Below are 23813 nucleotides of genomic sequence, written 5' to 3'. Positions count from 1 at the left end.
ATAATCATTTCTCATAGTCGTGGAGATCAAATGAGATATTTGTAAAGTGCTTAAAATCTTAAAGCACTTATATAAGGTTCTTATATATAACATATTATAAAATAATAATAATATAATGGTAATACCTTACAGTCTGTGTGAGTCTCTGGGCTCCCTCTTTTTGCATTGTCGCCCCGCTCTCTGCCTGTGAAAGAGAAACCTGTCCCTAAGTAAAGGTATTTCAGGCCAGTGGGTTAGGGAGGAGTTTCTTGGAGCATCAGGGTCTCTCAAGACCCCTTGAAACCTCACCAAGGAAGCTACAACCTATGCTATTTATGACTATGGCTGGTTCTGTTCTGTTCTTTCAATCACTGATTTAGGAGAGAAGGCTGTTCTGCCCCACTTCTCCCCTTTTGTACCCTGAAGGTCAGTGTTTGGAGAATGGGGGAGGAGGAGTAGCCTGACAGGTTTGTGGGTGCTCTCTCTAACCCCACTTCATCCCAGGAAAATCAGGTTAGGTTGTGTTCCATCAATCCCTCCCATTGCTTCTGTCAGCACCACATATTAGAGACTCAAGACCACAAGGGCAGCACACCATGGGATCCCCTTTATTAAGGACATGCCAGCACGGGCTGTGGGACTCTGGCCTGATTGCTAGTCCAACAATAGTAGCCTTTGTCCTTTAATGATGTGGCCTTTCAGGGCACCTTGACCAACTTGGCAAGGCGGTAGAGTAAATGGAGGACCCTGGCCTGGGAATTGCAGAGTTCCTGGCTTCATGGAATTCAGACTGAGCGAGAAGTTTGTGATAATCCAGTCCAGTGGGGTTCACAGTCAAAATTCTTTAATGAATCTTAAGCAGGAAATCATTGCAAGAATATTATGAGTATTGTATGCATGTATTATCCTGGGGGTTCATAACACTTTTTGTTGTTGTCAAATAGGGTTCATGGAACAAAAAAAAATTAGGAACCACTAATCTAGTGGAACCAGCTCATTTTACAGAATAGAAAAGTGAGGTCTGGGGTTTCAGATGTCAAATCGATTTCAGAGGCCTTTGTTCAGGCCTCATCTACCTTAACCTGTCTCTGTTGACCACCCCAACTCCTGATTATCCCTTGTCCCCCAACTTCAGAGATTCTCTGCCCTTCTGGTTTGTTTTGGTTTTTTTCCTACTCTTTTGACCTTTTCTCCTTTGTTTACTTCCTTGGCTCCTCATCCTTCTCTCTCTTACTGGGCCTTTTCATTCTCCCCTGGGGTGGGGAACCTGCAGCCTAAAGGCCACATGTGGCCTTGTAAGTCCTTGGGTGCAGCCTTTTGACTGTGTTATATTTTACTGAACAAATCCTTTTATTAAGGGGATTTGTTCTGTGAAATTTGGATACAGTCAAAGGGCCTCACTTGAGGACCTAGAGGGCCACAGGTTCCCCACCCTTGCCCCAAGCTATGCTATCCCTCCAGCTCCGACTACCACTTCCATAAAGGTGACTCCCTAATCTCTATCTCCAGTCCTAACCTCAAACTCTGGCATATTCAAAGCAAAGCTCATTTTTCATTCCTCCTAACACTGTTCTCAGCCTGCTTTCGCTGTCTGGCACCACTCTCTACCTGGCTTCCTGTATTTGGAACCTTGGAGCTATCCCTGGCTCTTCCCTTTCTCTCAGCTGTCATCTACAGTCATCAGCCAGCTCCTACCAATTCCATTTTCATAACACATCTTGCACCAGCCCTCTCCTCCATCCACTCAATAACACGTATTTGTTGTTGTTCAGTCATGTCTGACTCCTCCTGACCCCATTTGGGGTTTTCTTGGTAAAGATACTGAAGTGGTTTGCCGTTTCCTTCTCTCATTTTACAGATGAGGAAACTGAGGCAACCAGAGTTATGTGACTTGCCCAGGGTCACACAGCTAGTGTCTGAGGCTGGATTTGAACACAGGTCTTCCTGACTCCTGGCACTCTATCCACTGTGCCACCCAACTGCCTCATTATACCACTGCATTGTAGACCTCATTGCCACTTCCCTGGACTTCTATTGCACTAGTGTCTTTATAGGTCTCTTCGCCTCCATTCTGCCCTTCCTACCACAGCCAGGATAATCTTCCTACCTGTAGATCTGGTATTCTCTCTCCTGTTCAAATGCTTCATTAGCTCTGTATCTTTTACTGGTAAAGTTTACGCTATTTCAAGACCCTCCGCGTGATCTTTCCGAGCTTGTTGAATTGTTTTTCAGACATGTCCAACTTTTCGTGACCCCATTTGGGGTTTTCTTGGCAAAGATACTGGAGTGGTTTGCCATTTCCTTCTCCAACTCATTTTGCACATGAGGACAGTAGGCAGACGGGGTTAAGTGACTTGCCCAGGGTCACACAGCTAGTAAGTGTCTTGAATTCAGGAAGATGAATCTTCTTGTCCTCAGGCCCTGCATTCTATCCTCTGAGATACCTAGCTGCCCCCTTTCCAACCTTATCTCATATTATTCCTTCAATGTACTCTATATACCCATTAAACTGGCTATCACGCTTCCCTCAACCATGTGCTGCACTCCCAGGCATCCTGACTTCCTTGTTCAAGCTTCTTTTCCCCGTAACTGGAATGCCTTCAATTCAGTTCAACAGACACAAATTAAGTTACTATGTTCAAGATTAAGTCAATCTACCATGTGCTGGGCACTGTAGCTACAGAGACAAAAATGAAACAGCCCTTGTCCTCAAGGAGCTTACACTATTCCAGGGGTACAGAACACAGAGCTTTCATTGGTATAGGGAACTCATGGAGGAAGAAGATCCTGACTCATATTCTGTCTTCTCCATGACTCCTTCCTTGATTCCTTCGCACATCTTAGTGTCTACCTTCCTCCTCACACCTCACCTAGCATTTAGTGTTCTCACCTTCCATGAAGTTATCATGCTATATTGTATATTATATATGCTTGTCTTATCATCTTATCCCCTTGATTTAATTGTAAACTCCTTAAGAGCAGAGACCTCATCCAACTGTGACTTATTGAAATTAAATCTCTTCCAACACCCTTATCCTGTACACAGCACACAATTGGTGGTTGGCTAATAAGTGCTTGTCATGTTGTATGGTTACTGTTTCCCCTGTACTACCCTCAAGCCCTGTCTCTGCCTGTAGCTCAGAGGCTCATGGAAGGCTAAAATTGGCAGGGACCTGAGAGATTGTGGATGTTACCTGGCTTTGACTTCAGTTGGCTCCTGTGTAACAAGAGGTATAGTCAGAGAAGCATGCAATGCCAGAGCTAGAATTAGAGAACATTTAGACCAGCCACCTCCCTTTTTTATTTACAGAGGAAGAGACTAAGGCTCAGAGGTGAAATGGCTTGTTCAAAGTTACTCAGGTGGCAAGATAGCAGGATTTGAACCCAGCTCCTTCCTCCTGTCCCAGCACCTTTCCTGACAACATTCTGCTCTTCACAGTATCTATGATTGTATGAGATAATGGTAAAAAAATGTTTTGTATGAGGGTGAGTTGTCCAGGGAATGGTACCAGGGAAAGACCATTGGCTTGAGTCAGAGACCTGGGTTCAGAACCTGCTTCTGATGCTTCTTACCTGGGTGACTTTGGGCAAATCAGTTACCCTTCCTGGGCTTCAGTTCCCTGATCTGTCCAATGAGGAGCTTGAATGTGATGGCCTCTGAGGTGCCCCCTAGCCTTAGAGCTGTGGTCATATGGGTATCATTGTTTTCCTTACTGGATCTTCTCAGGGTATCATCAGTTTAGCTCCCTATGAGATCCATCAAGTCAAGTCAAAGAGGCACCTCTTGCCCTGTCTGCAGATTACACAGCCTTTACTTCTTGGTTTGTCACTAGTGTGATATGTACCATGTCCTTGACTTCCAAATGCTTTACCCCAAAGTGAACCCGTATCTATCTCTGTCTCCAGTTCTGTCTTTAACAAAGATAAATAGAGATGATGTCATCTCTGCCTAGAATCTAGGCCCTGGATCATCCAGGCACCCTGAAGGTTCTAACTCACCATGAATAGACATCATTATTTTCCCCCATAAGCAATCACTTCTTTCCTAGCAATCTCTTAACCATCATCCATTTTCTAGCAGTGTCTCCTCAACTCCTTCTGGAGACCAAGTTCATAATCTTAGTTTGGGCTTCCTTTTCTCCTTCGCCTTTATCCCCTATTCATCATGACATCTTCATTTTCCTTCCTCTCTGATCTCTGATGTAACAATGTGGGCCCCTACCCTAGTCTGGTCCTTGATGGCTTGGATTGGGCATATGGCAGGTCCTCATTGATTTGTTCTTTCTACATAAGCTGTTTATCAAGGACCTACTGTGCCATGTACTAGGGGCTTAATGAGGGATGCAAAGTTTAGATAAGCTAGGGCCCCTGCCATGGTGGAGATGACAGTCTAGTAAGGGGTTAAGACAGCTATAATGCATGATAAGTGCTTGATAAAAGTTGGTGAAGGACAAGACAGCAGCTTCCCCTCTCTGGGCCTCCTTATCATCTGTGAAATGAGAGAATTGGATTGGATGGTCTCTAAGGTCCTGGTAGCTTTGATAGTTAGTCTGCAACTAATTAAGTTCCTCCATTTGAGTAAAACAAGGACAATAAAGTCAAATTCGCTTTGTTTTTAAATAGGTTAGAAGGGTTGAGGCCTTCTTTGAAAGTCATATTCTCAGCATTGAGCCCAGGATCTGGCATATAGTAGGTGCTTAATACATGTCTCTTCATTGATTCAGGACCAACCATTCTTCCCTGAGTTATTCTCCCTCTTTTCTCCACCCTCCTCCAGTCTTCCTCCAATCTACCCTTCTCATTTTTTCTTCACTTCCCCCAGGGTAGAGAACCCAACGTACATGCAGGTGTGTAATGGCAAGCTAAGTGGGACTTTTTGTTGTCTTTTGTTTTGGAGTGCTTCTCAGCACTAAGGCAGTCAAGTGCCTTTGATGAGCTTTGCCTTTGTTTGAATCAAGAATCATTGATTGGAAACAATATATATGATGTAGTGTTAGTAGTGATTAAAGATCCTTCCACACCCTTTTGCTAAGTAGATGCTAAGCCTCAGGCCTACACCCTTTTGCTAAGTAGGTGCTAAGCCCCAGGGCCCTAAACAGGGTATATATGCTCTAAGGTTAGCATTTTGCTTTTGTGGGCTTACTCATGGGAAGAGTGTCCCTGTGATTTGGCCAAATGAAACTCTGGGTGGCTGTTAAGGAGCACCTCCTCCCATTTGAAAACCAGGTGTTGGGGCTTTTCTCTCTGGTAACTATGTATGTATTGTCTTGGTCAAACAGCTAGAAGCCTGTCTGTTGCTTTGTATTATTTGGCTCTGTTTATATAATTTCTGCTTGTAATTTGTTTGTGTTTTCTCTGAAGTTCAGGGTGACTTTTTCCCCTGAACTAAGTGAAAGATATATGTATGTTTAATTAAAGTGAGATTGTAAACCCCTTAAAGTTGCTTTCCTTAGAAAGGCAGATCAAAGAACCTGTGCTAGTAGCCCTCCTGTGTCCTGGTGTTATTGGTCTTACACCCTCACAGAAGCTGCTAGCAACATTGTTGTTACAAGGTGTCTCTCATTCTCAGACATACTTTGTCTTAGGTTCCCACCCCTGTACCTTTGCTTATACCATTTCCTCCCTTGGCATGGCTTTCCTGTTCTCGCTCATGGTGATTCATGAAGGTACATGTGAAGTGTGATCTCTCACATAAAGCCTTCCCTGATCTTCACTCTTACAGGCTGAATACCCATTGAGGGATCTAGACTCTAGGCGGGCAGTGCTGTAGGAGTTTAGAGAGGGGAGAAGTCCTGATGGGCCAGAGGAGGTTTCTTGGAGAACATAAAACTTGAGCTACTTCTGAAGGAAGGATTAGACTAACAAGATGTTAGAGTTAAATCAGAGAAAAATTCTATGGGATGTTGTCAGTGGCATAAAAATCTTCATTTATTTACTGATGCCTGAAATTCAACCATTAGAGTTTCACTCCTTTGGCTTAAGGCCTTGATCAATCAGTTTTAAAATGTTTATCTCTCTGATCAGTCAATCAGCAAGTATTTATTTAGCACCCTACTATGTGCCAGGTACTGTGGTAGGCAGATACAAATAAAATGAATAAGAATCCCTACTGATTAAGGAGTATCAGGAAAGGTTTCATATAGAAGGGGGGATTTTATCAGAGATTTGAAGTAAGTCAGGAGGTGGCGATGAGGAGGGAGAGAATGCCAAACATGGACAGCCAGTGAAATTTCATGGAGTGCAGAGATGATGAAGTCTCTTGTGTATGGAATAGCATGGAGGCCATTGGCACTGGTTTATAGAGGAGGTAGAAAGGTATAACGGGTAAGAAGACTGGAAAGGAAGGGAGGGAAATGAATGAGAAATGACAAATTTTCAGAGCCAGAGGATCCTGGGTAGAATAGAGAAGCATGGGAGTTTACTAAATTGGGGAAGTTAATGTGGGCATACCTGTGATTTAGGATGATCAGTTTGGCAGCTGAGTGGAGGACGGGTTAGAGTAAGAATAAATGTGAAGGAAGGGAGACCAGCCAGAAAGAATTTCATTGGTCTAGGTGTGGGGCAATAGCAACCCACACTAGGGTGGTAGTACCACGTGGCAAAGGAGAGAAGGGACCACATATAAGAGATACTGCAAAGGTAGAATCAACAGGACTTAGTAACTCACTGGAGAGAGGGGAATGAGAGAGAGAAGAATTAATGGCACTGAGGTTTCCGTCTTGGGGGACTGGGAAGGTGATGGTGTCCTTTCAAATTAATTAGAAGGTTAAGAAGAGGGGAAGGTTTTTTTTTGTGGGGGAGGAAAGATAATCAGTGTAGTTTTGACATGTTGAGATTAAGATGCCCATGGGAAATCCAGTTTGGGATGGCCAACGGGTAGTTGGAGAGATGGCAAGGGAGAATCGAGGGCTGGATAAATAGATCTGAGAAGCATCTGGATAGAAATGATCATTTAGTCCACGGGAACTAATCAGATGACCGAATTAGGTAGTACAGAGGGAGAGAAGGAGAGATTAGGAGGAGAAGCGTGAGAAAGTATTGTCCCAGGAACTGAGAGAGAAGAGAATGGCAGGAAAAAATGAGTTAGATCAACAGTTCTAGAGGCAGCAGAGGTCAAGAAGGAGGAGGATTGATAAAAGCTCTTTCTTTTTGGTGTTTCAGTCCTACCTGACACTTTGTGACCCCATTGGGGCTTTTCTTGGCAAAGATACTGCAGTGGTTTGCCATTTCCTTATCCAGCTCATTTTACAGAAGAGGAAACTGAGGCAAATAGGGTGAGGTGACTTGCCCAGGTCACGCAGCTAATAAGTGTCTGAGACCGAATTTGAACTCAGGGCTTTCTGATTCCAGGCCAGGCACTTTTGCCTCTACACCACCTAGCTGCCCCAAAAGGTCATTAGATTTGGCAATTAAAAGATCATTGGTAACTTTGTTTCCCCCACAACCACATTTAAGTTTTATGAAAAGAAAGCAAACAAAGTAAAGATTGTATTCGTTCCAATAAGATTGATAAATCCTGGATGGAAGGAAGAGCTGCCGGGGCTCTTCTCCCACTTCTCACCATGTTGGAAGCAGAAGTGAGAATAACAGTGTCCTTTTCTCCTCAGCTGCCCACTATGCCCTAGGGCTCTAGAGGTAGGGTCTCCTTGCTGCTAAGGCCCTGGGGGGATCACTCAAACCTTGGGCATTCCTGGTGAGTTGCAGATTGGATTCTAGCTTCGGAATCTGGAATTTGAGGGTGGAAGCAGGAGACCCTGAGAGGACCTGGAAGGCACTGGTGACTTTGGGGAGAGCAGTTTGAATTGTATGATGAAGTTACAAGCCAGACTGGGGAGAGTCAAGGAGAGAATGAGAGGTAAGGAAGAGGAAAGACTTATAGACAACTTTATCAAGGAGTTTAGCCACAAAAGGGAGGAGAGCTAGCAGGGATGGGAAGGGTTTTTTGAGGATGGGTGAGACATAGGCCTGTTCGTAGGCAGTTGAGAAAACAGCCAATCAACAGGTCGAGATGGAAGATTAGTGAGAGAGTGGGAAGGACAGAGGAGCAATCTGCTGGAGAAGACAGGTTAGAAAGGAATCTCTTGTGTATGGAGAGGAGTTTGCCTTGGCAAGAAGAAAGGCCACTTCTTCCCGTGAAATAGGTGACAGAGCAGAAAGTGAAATGAGGAAGGAAGAAGAGGGAATTCTTAATGGCAGGTCTATTTTTTTAAGTGAAATATGAGGCAAGGTTCTCATCTGAGAGGGGCTGGAGCCAGAAGAGCTTGGAGGAGGGATGGACAGATTTGGAAAATCCACTGTGCTCATTCATGGGGATAGCGAATCGAGGGAGGTCACTAGCAGTTGGGATCAGGAAAGGCTTCATATAGAAGGTGGTGTTTGAGATGCTTCTTGACAGAAACTAGAGGTCCTGGAGGAAAGAGTGCATTCCAGGCCTGGTGGATGGCCAGTGAGAGATAGAAAGCAATTTAACAAATGTTTGTTTTATCATTTACGTATAAGGCACTGGAGTAGGGGGCCCTAGGAATACAAAGATCAATAGGCCACAGCCCCTACTTTCAGGTAATCTCCAGTCTTGAGGGAAAGACATATACAAATAACTAACATAAGGAGGAGTGTAAAAAGAGCAAAGAAGGGTTGCAAAAAAAAAAAAAGGAAAAGGAAAAATGAAAGAGAAAAAAAGCATCAATAAATCACAAATACATGTAAAGAATAAAAAGAAGGTACCAACAGGGTAATGTTGTTACTGCTTTATTAAATGTATCTTACTTAAAACTATGTTACGGAAGTTCAGGTATCAAAGTTGTAGTTCAGTCATGTCTGACTCTACGTGATCCCATAGACTGTATTCAGGGGGTTTTCTTGGCAAAAGTACTGGAATGATTTGCCATTTTCTGCTCCACTCTGTCTCCATTTTACAGATGAGGAACTGAGGCAAATGAGGGTTAAGTGACTTGCCCAGGGCCACATAGCTAAGTATCTGAGGCTGGATTTTAACTTAGATCTTCCTGACTCCAGTATGGTCCTCCTTTTTGCCCTTTGTGCAGTGAAAGATTTATGCTTTGTTGATGATTAAGTTCTTAAAAAAAACCAAGAACAAGAAAAAAGACATTTGAAAAGTGACAATCACTTTGAGGATAGAGGAAGGAGTTGGCTATGGTTTCACGAGCTTGGCTTTGAGAGGAAGGACTTTATTAAGGGATTTAGGTGGGGGTTGGGGAGAGTCACTTGGAGATGGAAGAAGGCAGAGAAGAGAGGGGGCACAGAAGTTTGAAAAGTGGAATATGGAAAGAAAAAGCTGAAAAAGTTACGTTGGCTATTCCTCCCATTTCACAGATGTGGAAACTTTAGCTCAGAAAGGGCCAGGGAGTTGTATTAGAGTATCTTAACAAATGTACTCCACCCATCCAATCGTTCATTCACTCAGTTTCTACTTCCACATTTGATTCTTTCTCACTCTGTCATGGACACTATTCTAGTTAAGGAACCCATCACCCCTTATCTAGATTAATGCAGCGGTCTCCTATTGGCTTCTATACCTCAAGTCTCTCCCCATTTCAGTTCATTTTTCCCACAGCTGCCAATGTGATTTTCCATAAGCACAGATCTGACTATGTCACTCCCCTACTAAGTGAACTTCAGTGGCTCCGTGTTGCCTCAGGATCAAATACAGACTCTTCTGTCTAGCTTTGAAAATCTTGCATAACCTAGCCCCAAGTGGCATTTCTAGGTCTGGTGGACACTGTACCCCCTTTCCACATCAGTGACCAAGCCAAACTGGCCTTCTCTCTCTCATACACAACATTCCATCTCCCATTTCTCTCCTTTTGCCCAGGCTGTGCTCATGCCTGAAATGCCTGCTCATTTCCCTTCTGCCTAATAGAGTCTCTCTCTTCCTTGAAGATAAATTTCAGGCACCACCTTCTCTGTGAAACCTTTCCTGATCCCTTCTCCTGGCTCCCTCCCCAACTACCAAAGTAGTTAACTACTTTGTATCCATTTATACTTGTTCATTTAATCTTTATGTACTTATATATTTATTTCTTGTTTCCTTTACTAGATCATTAGGTCCTTGAGAGGAGTTATTGTTTTATTCTTTGTCTGTATCCTCAGAGCCTACCACAGTGCCTAGCACATAGTAGGTGCTTAGCAGAGCCTTAGTGATTGATTTTTACAATACTGTATTTATTTTACACCTGCAGCTATAATAATATAATTCTCACTTGCAGGGAAGTGTTAGTTATTGTTTTATTGAGAGTAGTTATTGTTTTATTTCTTTTTCATATCCTCATAGCCTACCACAGTACCTGGCACATAGTAGGTGCTTAGTAGAACTTTAGTGATTGATTGATTTTTATAACACCATATTTATTTAACCCCTGCAGTTATAATAATACACTTCTCACTTGCAGGGAAGTGTTAGTTACATCACAGATGGCTCCTGGGAGTTGTCGATGAGAGGTCTGAACAGGAAGGGGCCAACTCAGAGTTAACAGAGACAAACTTCATTCCTTCACTATTCAATGCTTGCTATGATTGTCATTCTCTTTTTTAAATGAATTAATTAATTTTTATTTTTGGTTTACAACATTTGGTTTCTCAAGTTTTTGAGTTTCAAATTTTCTCCCCCTCCCTCTCTTTCCCCCATTCCCACTCAAGATGGCATGCAATCCAATATAGGTTATGATTATTATTCTTAAAAGGGCAAAACTGACTTTGGAGTTAAAAGACCTGGGTTCAAATGTCACCAACCCCCCCCCCAACACTGCCTTTGTGACCTAGAGCTATCCACTTCATCTCTGGACCTCAGTTTTGTCTTTTGTTAAAATGAGGGGGTTGGACTAAGGGGCTTCTGAGGCTCCTTCTAGCACCACATCTGTGGGTCTGTGATTCTCCTTAACTGTATGTATGTGACTTCAGGGACTTCCTAAAACCTCTTCCCAGCCCCTGTTAGAACTGTGGCCCTAGATTGGGGTTGCTTTGGGACTCTGGTGAAAGGATTCATTGGGAGACTTAGGAAAGCATACAACACTCCTAATAACATAAGAGATTGTTGGACAGAGAGTAGCAGTCTCATCAGTGTCAAATTAAAGGGTCTCTGGGGATTCTAGACTGGACATCTCATCGTGTCCTGGAGAAAACACTGGCGGTGAAATCAGGGGACCTGGGTCCAATGGTGGCTCTGTCACCTGCCTCCATGACCCTGCACAGGTCACTGACTCTGTGGGCATCTCTTTTACTCCTTTATGCCCTGCACTCCTTCCTCTCACCTCTTCAATGTAGCTTTTCTATGACACCTCTTTTCTTACCTTGTTTTCTATAGCCTCAGAGTGAATGAATGACGTGATATCAAAGTGACCCAAGATGAGAGGAGAGGAGGCAAGACAGAGGCGGAAGGAAGGGCAGCTGGGAAGTGAGGAGCATCCCCTGTCCAGAGTGGAGAGCCCAGGGCAACCCGTGGGCGAGGCTGTGCCACGGACCTCCCAGGAGAGACATCTGTTAGATACCAAAAAGCCTCAGGAAGAAACGGCTTTGACCATCGGCCTCCAAGTGCTCATCCCCTTTCTGCTTGCAGGTGTGGGAATGGCCATGGCTGGAATGCTTTTGAATTATATCCAGGTAAGAAAAAAAATAGGCAAATAGTCCCTTTGGGGTCATAATTGGGTCCTGATGTAGGAGAAGCCCTTCCAGCCCAAAGATCAACTGAATCACCTGTTCTTAAGACATAGAGTTCAATTTCTTTGGGGTTTTAAAATATCCTGTACTATTATGAAGGGAAAATAGTATATGTAAAGCACTTTACAATCAGTGGAGCTCTTATTCAAGGCCTACTATGTGATAGGGGACTGTGCTGGGCAAAAGTTTACGGACTTTAGAGTGCTATGTAAATGCCTGCTTCTTCTCCTCCTCCTTCTTCCTTTCTTCACCATCATCATCATCACCATCATCACTGTATAACTGAAACTATTAGTCAATGCTTTCTAGGAAATTAGTTGACAACCAGCTGTGATCAAGGCCATATGAAAATAGGAGACCAGAGAGGCATTTGGGAGGGACAGGGCAGGAGGACAGAAAAGGATCACTGATTTGGGAAATGGGTGGGTGCTAGAGGCAAATTCAGCAACTTCACTGGCCCAAGGGACCTTGCTTGCATTGATGGCTACTCTTTTTAGGTTAGGCATTCTTCCTTTTTTGATGGGTAATAATTTCATTGGCTGCTTAACAATTTTATATTGATTGGTAGATTGAGGAAATCTAAGTGACCCTTAAGGACCACCTCCTCCAAGAAGGCTTTCCTGATGTCCCCCAGCTGTTTGGGCCCTTTCCCTCCTTACTTTTACCCTGTCTCCCTTGTCTCTCTTGTCTAAATCTGATCTAATCTTCAGCTCCCCTGTGATGCAAATAAAGTGAAGAAATAGGTCAATTCCTTTTTTATAAAATGCTCCAAAACAACTAAGACTGTGAAAGGACCAGGAATAATGGAGTTGTGAAAAGCAGTGATGCCAGGTAGCCTAAAGGATTGCCAATCCACCAACAAGCACTTACTATCCATCTGAAAGGTGCCTTTTGTCCAGTGCGAGGTCCCTGCTGAGAAGATAATCTTGGTTAACGTGCTGGGGAGGGTGATTTCCAAGATAGGGCCTGGCCCACACATCTGCTTCTCCATGGTCTCAAGTGACCTGCTTTGAAAGAAACTCTAGCAACAAAAGGACAAAAGAAGGGATGGTGTTGTGAGATCAAAGTTGGGATCAGGATCTCTCCTTGGAGTAAGACAGGAAAATTAGTGCTTATAGGAGGTGAGACTTCTAAATTCTCCACTCCAAGTAGTGATCTTTAGATCTGCTTAGGAGAAAGTGTGGTCTTTGTGGAGGAAGCACTGCATTTGGAGCAAAAGGAGCTATATTCCAATCCTGGCCCTACTTTTTTTTTCCTGGTTCTACTTCTTAAACTTACTGTATGGTGTTGGGCAAATTACCTAACTTCTCCGAGCCTATCATTCCTCATCTATAAAATGAGGGAGTTGCCACAACCCCAGAGGACTGATGGTGAGGGATGCCACCTGCTTCCTGGTAGAGATGTCATGGACTCAAGGTACAGAAGGACACACACACAGCCCATGAGGGAATTTGTTTTGCTCTGCTATGAATATTTACTACAAAGTTTCGGTTTTTCTTTTTTCTTTTGGTGGGGACAGGTGGGAGGGGATGGAAGGACCAGACGTTGGGAACATCAGCGTCCTTCCCTGCTCTAAAGATGCCATCTGATGCCTTAGAATCACCTTCTTACCTGTAGCTCTGAGGAATTAATAAGTTTTCCTTCCTGAAGGGGTGTGGGGTTGAGAAGGTAGTGCCCCCTTGCCTTTAATTTATAGGTTACTCCCCATTTCCCAAATAGCTGTTGTGAATGGAGGGGTTGGGTGTAGAGAGCAGTGCTTTCTGAAGAAGTCAGAGCTGAGGCCAGCCCCTCAGGTAGGCACCAAAGCCTCCTTCCCTGGTATTATGTTCCCTCCTGCCTCCTCTGATAGGCCCTGCCAGGGCTGAGCATTCCATTCCACACAGTCTTTGGAATGAGTAGGCGACACCAAACAATAGAACTGATCGGCATGTCCTTTCCTAGCTCCAACCTGCCAGCTCTTAGGCCCAGCTGATGCCAAGATAGAGGAAACACTAGTACAAAAAGGTACAAGATTTTAGGAGTTGAGAAAAACAGCCTATTACCCCTGTGTGGGAGAAGTCTGTGAGATTTTTCACCAGCACAAATGATTCTGAGGCCTAGAGAGATGCCCAAACTCTCCTAAACAGAAAATCACTGGCATCTGATCTCAGGCCTTCACAAACCAGTCAGAAGATGAATAGTAGGACATAAGGGACATTCTTTATCTTCTTGGCATCTCATGGCCTATTGGGATTCTTTGGCATGAAAGTCCAGTGAGGAAGATTTAGAGCTGGCCTGAACTGGCTCTTGGATGAAATTTCTCCTCAACATTCCCCACCAAGGGAAGAGGTTAGCACCACGTGAGACCAGCCACCGAGACAATCACCGCCCACCTCCCAGCCCCTTCTTAGGACTTTCCCTTTCCCGTGGAAAAGAGAATGAGACAAAAGTCAGAGGGCCACAGTAGACTGGGCTTGCTGGGCTCTTGTCCTGAAGAATCTGGGAGGGAATTAAGCTCGGACTTCGGAGCAGGAAAGCAGCCTCTCCTACTGGCTCCTATATGTTAGGTTTTCTATCACAAAACAGCTACTGCCCAGGTGGAGTAGCCTTCATGGCACCACTACTGTGAGCCCTCCGTAACGAGTCTGTGAGTGTGGGTGCCAACTCAGAGCTGGGCCCTTTCTCCCTCTATTTCTTTGCTTTCGGATTTCCTTCCTCCCCATTCCGGGGTATTCAGGGAAGCCCTCTGCTGCAGCACGGAACCCGTGACCAGAGACCTGACAGAGAACTCACGCCCTTCCCTGAACTGGTTTCTTGTGGGAATACTCCAAGTGTTCTCGCTTGGGAGCAGAGAAGAACAAACAGTCTGGGAGAGGGAGGAAGAGACCCCATCCACTCTGACCTCCGGGAAAGTGGCCTTGCTTCCTAGCCCGATTCTCCTCTTGCTTCCTCCCATGGGCATGGGGTGAAGGGCCCAATCATGGTCATCACCCAAATAAATATGGAATTCCGCTTCCGAGGGACAAAGCTGAGAGGCTTCTCCTGTGAAATGATCAGGTCTCCCAATGGATTCATCCCGGAGACATTCAGCTCCATCATCTCCCAGGCCCTGTTTCCATTTCTACTTTCCGGCGTGGGTATGGTGTTTGCAGGCCTGGTGGCAAACCATGTCCAAGTATGTATGGCCCTTTCTGGAATGTAGCTTTAATGAATCCTCCCCTTAGCAGGGAAGCCCCCTGCAGGTCTGGTCCAGGTCTCGAAGGCTGACCTGGCAATACCTATCACACAGACAAGACCTTATCAGGACCCCCCTGCTCCTAGGCTTAGATGGTTTCAGTAGCATTAGGAAGCAAACTCCCTGGACTTTTGTAAGGAACTGAAAGTCCCCCCACCCTTGTCCTAAATCCCCAGGGCTTTGATGCTAGTGCCCCTTTGGGAATAGATACCTGACTGATTGGACTCAATTCAATGTGGCCAGCATTTATCAAACTCCCACTGTGTATCAGAAGCTGTGTTAGGTGTTGGGGCTACAAAGACAAAAATGCCGTCATCTTGGCCCTCAAGGAGATTTTCTTCTGGGAGTGGGAAATATATGAAAACAAAAAAATAAATTTAAAAAAAATCAGCAGCGTGTGGATTTCTGTATAAGGAAATTCCTCTGCCAGCACAGATCCACATTTTCCCGTACATTTACAATTGTAAAGAGTTTCCTGGGACACAAGAAGGTTAAATGACTTACCTAGGATCCTACAATCAGCATCGTAACAAAGTCTGGATTTGAACCCGAATCTTCCTGACTCCAAGGCTAGTCCTCTAATCACCACGCCATGCTGTCTCTCAAATACAAATTGGAGCAGAGCTCTAACAATCAGGGGGAATAGGGGAAGGCTTCTTGTAGGAAGCAGCCCTTCAGCTGAGCTTTGGAGGGAGCTAGGGATTCTAAAATGCAGAGATGAGTTGGGAGAGCCATCCAGACGTGGGAGAAAGTCAAGGAAGAGACTCAGAGAAGGATGGAACAGCTTGTCCAGGGAATAGTAAATGAGCTGGTTTGGCCGGGACATAGAGTGTCTTGAGGGGAGAGTTATTAAGTCAGCCCCTGGAGATACACTGGATCCAGATGGTGAAACGGTTAAATGCCAGACAGAAGGGTTGCTGTTTGGTACGTTAACATAGCCCACAGAATTTGTGACATTCTCTGTAGCAGGCCTGGCTTCTCCTTCTGGCCACAGGCCCTGCACAAACCACCCCTACCTGACAGAGCAGAGAGGAGCCAACCCACAGCAATTTGGTGGCTGAGGATGGGGTCCCAGCTGACACCACCCTCTCCCCAAGTGCCAAGCCTGCAACATGCAGGGGCCTAGAAATCCACCAGTATTCTATGCCACAGGCCTACTTGTATCTTGACTATAAGGCCATCTGCAAGCTTGGGCATGGCATCCCACTATGCCTAGACAGTGTCCCATAGCTTGGGACGCTGATTGTATTTGGCTTTCCCACTTATAAGAAGTCTGCTCCGCTCTTGACCCCAACTCGGTAAGAAAAGTGCCCTGAGTTTTGTTTCTTCCAGGGGAGATGGACTTTCCTAAGCCACCCTCAGCTTCTCTCCCATACCCCCATGGCCAATTTGCTTGATGCCGGCCTAGGACAGTGATGCTAGTTTATATCACGACAATACTTAAAGGTTGACAGAACACCTTAGACCTGTTATGACCTTTGAGCATTCCAGCTCTGTTTTGTACCTATAACAGGTGTTACTCCCAGAGGTATCTAGTTAATTGTGTACAGATGTATATCTATCTCTCTATCTCTGTATATATCATTACAGATGAGAAAACAGGTGAACAGAGGTGACACTCTGGGTCACCCAGCTTGAGGTGGGTGATTCCGATTCCAAATCTGACACTGTGCCTGTAATCTTGACCTTGGGGACAGAAAAAGGTCTTAGATTTCTCTGAGTCCTCTGACCTTGGCTTTTCCTGGGTTTTTCAGTATTGGAGTTCAATATGTGAGTAGGGAGAGGGTTCAAATTGTGTGTTCACAGAACCACTTACCAAGTTTTTATTGAGTGCGTACTGTGTACCAGGCACTGTTCTTGGTGCTAAGGATACAGAGACAAAAAAAAAAAACAGCCCCTGCCTTCAAGGAGCATAAAGCCCATCAGAGAGCTCTGTGTGTGTGTGTATGTATGTGTGTGTATTTGTTCAGTCGTGTCTGACTCTTCATGGCCCCATTTGGGGTTTTCTTGGCAGAGACACTGGAGTAGTTTACCATTTCCTTCTCTAGCTCACTTTGTAGATGAGGAAACTAAGGCACATAGGGTTAAGTGACTTACCCAGGGTCATACAACTAGTACATGTCTGAGGTCAGATTTGAATCGGGTCTTCCTGACTCAAGGCCCAGCACTCTATCCACTGTGCAACCTATCTGACTGTTTGTATGTATACCGATATACACATCCATACGTGTTTTTTATATATATATATACACACACACACACACACACACATACCGCCTAGCTGACACAAACATGTGGCATGCATAGATATGCATGTACAAATATATACACGTATATGTGAATATTTATGTGTCTGTGTAATATATATTTGTATAGCTGTGTGCACCGATAGGTATATTTAAATATGTCTATAGAAGGCTATCTATACATACACACGGGCATCTTGGAGGTTCAGTGGATAAAGACTCATCTTCCTGAGTTCCTATCTGGCCTCAGACTTTTACTAAAGCTCCATGACTCTGGGCGAGTCACTTTAACCCTGTTTGCCTCAGTTTTCCTCATCTGTAAAAAATGAGAAGGAAATGGGAAATCACTCCAGTATCTTTGCTAAGAAAACCCCGAATGAGGTCACGGGGAGTTGGACGTGACTGAAGCAACTCAACCATAACAACAATACGCACATACGTAGTAAACACCAATGAGTGCAAGATAGGGAGGGAGGTTACCGGTATTTGAGATGGAGGAAGGAGAGAGGATGGACTTAGAGAGTTGTGAATCATCTGTAGAGATGATGGTGATTATGACGATTGTCACAGGTAGCATTTTATAGTTCTTTAAGGTTTAGCAAAATACTTTACATATATATATATATATATGTGTATATATATATATATATATATATATATATCCCTTCATTTGATCCCCACAACAATACTGGGAGAGAGGTGCTTTTTTCCCCATTTTGCAGGTGGGGAAAATGAGGCAGAGGACCTGGGGCCACATAACAAATAAGTGTCTGAGGCAGGATTTGAAATCGGGTCTTCCTGACTCCAACGGTTCAGAAACTGTGGTCCCCTAGCTGCCTCAGGCTAATTGGACCTCGGGGAGGTGACGTATTCACCAAGAGAGAGGAAAGAGAAAACAGAAGAGAGACCAGGATAGAACCATGGAGATGTAGCCACAGTTAGAGGGTATGATATGAATGATTTGCAAAGGAGACAGAGGACAGAGGACGATAGGTCAGAGAAGTAGGAGGAAAATCAAGAGAGAGCCATGTCACAACTATCCAGAGAGGAGAGTGTCCAGGAAGAGAGGGTGGTCACTTGTGTCCTACACTACAGAGTGGTCAAGAAGGAATGTAGATCGCCTTCACGGGAAGCTAACGGGCCCCATTCCAGATTTAAACCTGTAATCTTGACCTCAGGGACAGAAAAAGGTCTTAGATTTCTCTGAGTCCTCTGACCTTGGCTTTTCCTGGGTTAAGCTGAAGGCCTTTTTTTCCCCTCTCCAGATTATTCTCCCTTAACCTATTTCCACTGTTCGCTTTCATCATCTCTTAATCTCCTGAAGCCCCTTTTTCATGCCCGTCTCCCTCAGGGCCAGGCCTTTAGGATGAAATCCACCTGCTAATTAAAAGTGCTGAGAAACTGCTGGCTCTAATTGAGTTTCTATTTTGGGCAGATGTTTTTGATAACTTTTTCCACTGAGGTCACCTAGGGAATCTGAGGTGCTTTCTCCGAGCAGAGGCTGACCTCTGAGATTGAAACTGCCTAAATTCTTTCCTTGGCCCCTTGGAAGCTCTTGTTTCAGGTGGTAGTCAGCAATTCTGGGGCAAGTTTGGCTAGTTTAAATATCAGTTGATCAGAGCATAGTTTGGACTCAGAGTTTGAACTCCCTGGGGTTCTGGTCCCAGATGTATAACACCATCTTCTGTGACCTCGACTGAGGGTCCATGACTCCATTTTGCGTGAATGTCTAGAACGAAATTTGATCTGAAAGTGTCACATGGGTTAATGCTGTCCTTGAAAGAGGTACAATAAAGACTTTGTAGAGAGAGAAATTTCCTAACACTGATACCTGGTCAAAAATGGATTGGGCTGCCTTGAGGGCTAATGAGTTCCCTGTTACTGGAAGTCTAGGCTGGACAACCTCAGGGTATTTTGCCAGAGGGATCATTTTTCAGGTACAGTTTGCACTAGCTGGCCTTTGTGATCTCTTCCAACTCTAACATTCTGGTTGGGGGAAAGGGGAAGGAGGAAGAAAATGAGGCTGCATGGGAAAATAACATTTTATGGTACAATATTGTATTTGTATCATGCTACAGGTAGGTGGAGAAAGTGGGATTCAAGAGGAGGGAAGTGACATCCTTAAGGTTACAGTATCATAGAATCATAAATGTCAGGTTGGAAGGGACCTTAGAGGCCATCCGTTCCAACTCTTATTTTGCAGATAAGGAAACTGAGGCACATAGCGATTATATGACTTGGCCATAGTTAGGAAGCATCTGAGGTAGGATTTGAATCCAGGTCTTCCTGACACTAAGTCTGGCATTCTAGCTACTGTGTCATACTGCCGTAGTAGGGCAATAATTTTACCCGTATGCATAAGTGGATTGATGTGTTCTTTGCTTTTTTTCCCTGGCAGCACTGGAACGTGTTTCTGGAGATTAAAGAACTCTTAACCCTGGTGCCTCCCCTTGTGGGCTTGAAAGGGAACTTGGAAATGACCCTGGCTTGCCGGCTCTCCACAGCTGTAAGTTCACATCTGGGCCTCTTGTCCCAGAAGCAACAAAATTCCATCGGCCCTCAGGTTGCTGGGGCTCAAAGAAACAAGTGATCGGTCCTTGGCTCTCGCATTAATGCCCTTCTTCGGAGATCCCTTGGCAGAGGGAATCTGGACATTGCCAGTAGGATTCTTGGGAGTAGCTGGGAAGGTAGAAACTGTCAAAATCATAGGCAACAAATCTTGAGATCAGGGGTTCTTAATCTCGTTTCTGTCATTTCTTCAGCGCTCTGGTGAAATCTCTGGGTACCTTTGCAAAATAAGATTTTGAAATACGTACGATTACAAAGAAAGTCAGTGTTACCGAAAAAAATGATATCGAACAATAGTTATCAACGTTTTTTTAAAAAGTCATGGAATCCAAGTTAAGAACCCTTGATTTAGAAGAAAAAAGTAGCTGGAATCCTGGAATTTTAGAGCTAGAGTAAGTCAATCAGTGAGCATTCATTAAGCACCATGCTAAGTGCTGTGGTTACAGAGATAAAAAATGAGATAGTCCTTGTTCTCAAGGGCTTCTATTTCTAATAAGAAAATTGAAGATCATCTAGTCCATCCCTTTCATGTTAGAGAGAAGGGATCTGAAGCTCATTCTGCGACTTCTTTCTCCTTGTCACTTTTCTCATCCCATCAAGTATCACATCATCCCCTCCCCTACCCCCTAGTTTTTGGACCCCTACAAAACTGTGGTGTTGGGAAGGGAAGAATGACAGCCAATTCTTTCCTACTATGTCTTCAGGCTCAGAAATGATCTAGTTCCCACCTAATAATCTGCATTTCGTCTAAGTTAAAGTTAGAACTGCAGACGAAGAAAGGGAACAAGAGAACAGGTCTAGGTATGGGACAGAATGCTAACAAGAATCAGAGGCAGGGGACTAGATGAGAATGGGGAGCAGAAGCTGGGCTGATTTACTATGGAGATCTGGACAGATCAAATTTCATTCTGAACATTTTTACAAAATGACATGAAGGCCACTCACCTAAGGCAATGCCATGGACTGGTCACTAAGCTAGAACCAAACCTTTTTTTTTTTGTCCAAGCCTAAAATTTGACTGTAGACACAGAGACCAACCTCACACTCCCTGCCATTTTCTAGCCCACATCATTCCAATGATGTGGAATGCTTAGAGATCACTTCATTAGGCATAAGACCCTTTTTAAAAAAATCACTACCACTAACATGAATTTATAAACTGACATCACACAAACAGATGAACAGAACAGACAATTTTTAAAATATATCTCTCCCTAAATGGAAAGAGATACCCCAGAGTAGCTGGTAAGGATCCAAAAAGTCACAGGGGTAGAAAAAAGGTGCCTGGAGCCTGATAATATTGGATTTGAAAGAAACTTGGGAGATCATCTCATTCAGAGCATCTCTACAGGTTAGGATGAGAAGACAGGATTTTCTTGGTTCTTTGATGAAGCCATCATTTGATCAGTGTGACCCTACACTTCCCACCTGCACTGTGACTGAACAATTCATCTCTCAGGCAGCCGTGTAGGTGGGTGAGCCTCTCTGCACTTAATGAGGTTGATCCTTGGACAACTGACCCTCATCCCATCACTGGGCCCCAATGCAAAGCCTTTCTGGTTCAGTGTAGGAGGCAGAAAGTACTCTCTAAATGAAAGGAAGGGGAAATCAGCCCCTCAGTCCCATAATCCTTCACCCAAGAGGTGTTGTCACTTGCTCTGAGCTGCTGATGAAGGAGTAACTTTAGAGCCGGAAAAAAATGTTGGAGACCATCGGCCAACCCCCTTATTTGACAATGACACTGACAGCTTTTCTCTACTGTCATTCCATGCTGTCCATGAAGCATTCAGAGGAGGACTTTTGTGAAGTCACAGCCATCACTTTAACACACACCTGGGAGAGACAGATGCCTTGTCTGAAGAAAGACTTCAAGGTCACATCTTGTTCTCATAACTCAGATGCTTTTTAAAAAATCAGTAAACAGTACACCCAGGAGAATGTTATGTTCTCTACGCCCCTCAGGCAGTTGGCCAACTGAAAAGAGTGTGTCCACCTTAGAAAATCATCTGCAAAAGTCTGCCTGCCTGTTACCTCTCATGCTTTTATAAAGGCTAGTGGTATCCAACTCAAATAGAAACAGGGCCACTAAACCTGTGGGCCATATATTGACTTAGTTTTAAAATGTAACATTATCTGCATTTCATCATATTTTATTTATTTTGTTAAATAATTCCTGACTACGTTTTCTTCTGGTTTGGGCCACATCCAGGAGTATTATAAACTACACTGGCCACTCTGGCTCCTATTTGACATTCCTGATCAAGGACATCTTTGTTGTGTGCGTAGACAATTCTGATGAAGATTTTCTAAAGATGAGAAATCGGGCTGATATCTCTTTACTTTCCTCTTTGTTAATTGCTCATAGCCCGTGATCCTTTCTATTCTTTTAGCATCGTCCTCTCTTTTGTATATCCAGGAAATCTATTTCTGGATGTCTTTAATATTGTTCCCTCCTCATTGGCCCCTAGCCTCTAGTGTAGTGTTCTTCTGTGTGTAGTTGTTAAGGAAAGCTGCCCTTGTTTACTACGTCATCTTAAATGTCATTGACGCTTCCTCATGTAGTACATTGGGCGTGGAGGAGGTAGAGTCCAAATGCAGTGGTTCCACTCCTTTAAGCAGATTATTATAAACGTCTGGTAAATCTGGTTCCTTTCATGTCCATTTGTAATCTTTCTGCCATTTTCATCTACAGATGTCCCTAGGGTGATCCGACTTAGCCAGGTCCCACACCAAACTCTACAAGCCTGACTTTTCCTAAGCTGTTTTTTCCGCATTGCATTTGGTGATGCTGCTCATGATCTTCCACCATCATCTGTTTTGCAAATAAGCTTGTACCCTAAACTTGTCTTGCCCTTGGCTGCTATTTCTTTCCTACTTGGAAAGGAGATCACAAAATATTTACTGGCTAAGGCTATTTCTGGGCTCTTTCGGCAGCCGCAATGTGGTAAATATTTTTGCATCCACTAAATGTTGCTAATAAAACACAGAAGCATAAAAAGGACTTCAGTGCCATCCAGTGCAAACTGGATATGAAAGAGATTTCCCATTATAGCACACACGGGACCTGGTCACTCAGCTTTAACCTGAAGATTCCCAAGGGTGCCCATGCCACTTAGAAAATGCTCATTATTAAGAAGTTTTTTCTTATAACAAGTCTAAATTAATATCTTTGCAACTTCTACCCATTGCTTCCAGTTTTTCCTTTTGTGGACAAATAGGACATGTCTGATCCTTCTTCCATCTGATGACCCTGCAAATACCTGAAGGCAGCAAACATATCTCCCCTGAGTCTTTTCTTCTCTGGGTTAGACACTCTCCATTCCATGGCATGGACTTAAGGCCCTTCATCGCCCTAGTACATGGCTGTAGTCAGTGCCTTTATTTCTCCCTGTTTTTCACTTTTCAGAAATGGCAGTTGATTAATATAGGCGGGGTTAAAGCGATTGTGATTGAACAAAGCACCTTTGTCTCTCTCCCGTGTCTTTTAGGTGTTTGCCTTTTAAGCAGTTGACGGTCTGACGTACACAGGCAGGTGATTTCAGAAGTCGCTGCTCCATTTGTAACCAGTAATTTCATTGTTCTTAGATGTAATCACTTTATTTTTTTATGCTTTCATTAGATGCTTGACACTTTCAGCACCTTCTTGTGTTCTGTTTGACAAAAGTGTTTGCAATTTGCAGGTGGGAGACTCCTAAGCAGTCTACAAACATTAGACTCTTTTATTCCTGACCTTCAAACCATATTGATTAAAGAACTGTTTTAGGAAAACTACCCTGGCAGCAATATGCTAGATGGATCTGGGTTGGAGTGGAAGCAATGTCCATCCAACTGCATGTCAGAATTAGAGCAGTTGGGCATTGTAATCCACTTTGGTTTCCCCTTGTACATGGCTGCTCGTAGATATCATAACTAATATAACTCATAGGTTTACAGCTGGAAAGGACCTCAGAGGCCATCTAGTCCAACTCCTTCATTTTACAAGTGAGGAAACTGAGGCTCAAGGAGGCTAAGTGACTTGTCCAAGGTCTCTCTTATGTGGCCATGGAGCGTGGAATTAAGAGGGACACTTGGATTCAAAATATCTACGTAAGAACAAGATAGGAGTGCCTTTCTGGGCCTCAGTTCCTTCATCT

At 44.1% G+C, this 23813-nt stretch overlaps 1 protein-coding gene across 2 annotated transcripts in view; it reads left to right on the top strand.

Annotated features, from left to right (window-relative positions):
* SLC41A3 (solute carrier family 41 member 3) overlaps positions 1-23813 on the top strand; it is a 66832-nt gene that overhangs the window by 4304 nt on the left and 38715 nt on the right. For both annotated transcript variants that reach the window (XR_005009129.1, XM_036738488.1), the window contains exons 2-3: positions 11300-11595; positions 19511-19618. Coding sequence is in view for 1 of the 2 variants with exons in the window: in XM_036738488.1 (XP_036594383.1) it covers positions 11341-11595; positions 19511-19618 (363 nt within the window). In the remaining variant the exon portion in view is untranslated. The remainder of the gene's footprint in view (positions 1-11299; positions 11596-19510; positions 19619-23813) is intronic.

The sequence above is a fragment of the Trichosurus vulpecula genome, chromosome 9 (assembly GCF_011100635.1).
Source record: "Trichosurus vulpecula isolate mTriVul1 chromosome 9, mTriVul1.pri, whole genome shotgun sequence".
NCBI classification, from domain to species: domain Eukaryota; kingdom Metazoa; phylum Chordata; class Mammalia; order Diprotodontia; family Phalangeridae; genus Trichosurus; species Trichosurus vulpecula.
Note: the sequence above shows the minus strand (reverse complement) of the source record. Positions and strands in the feature narration are given on the sequence as shown.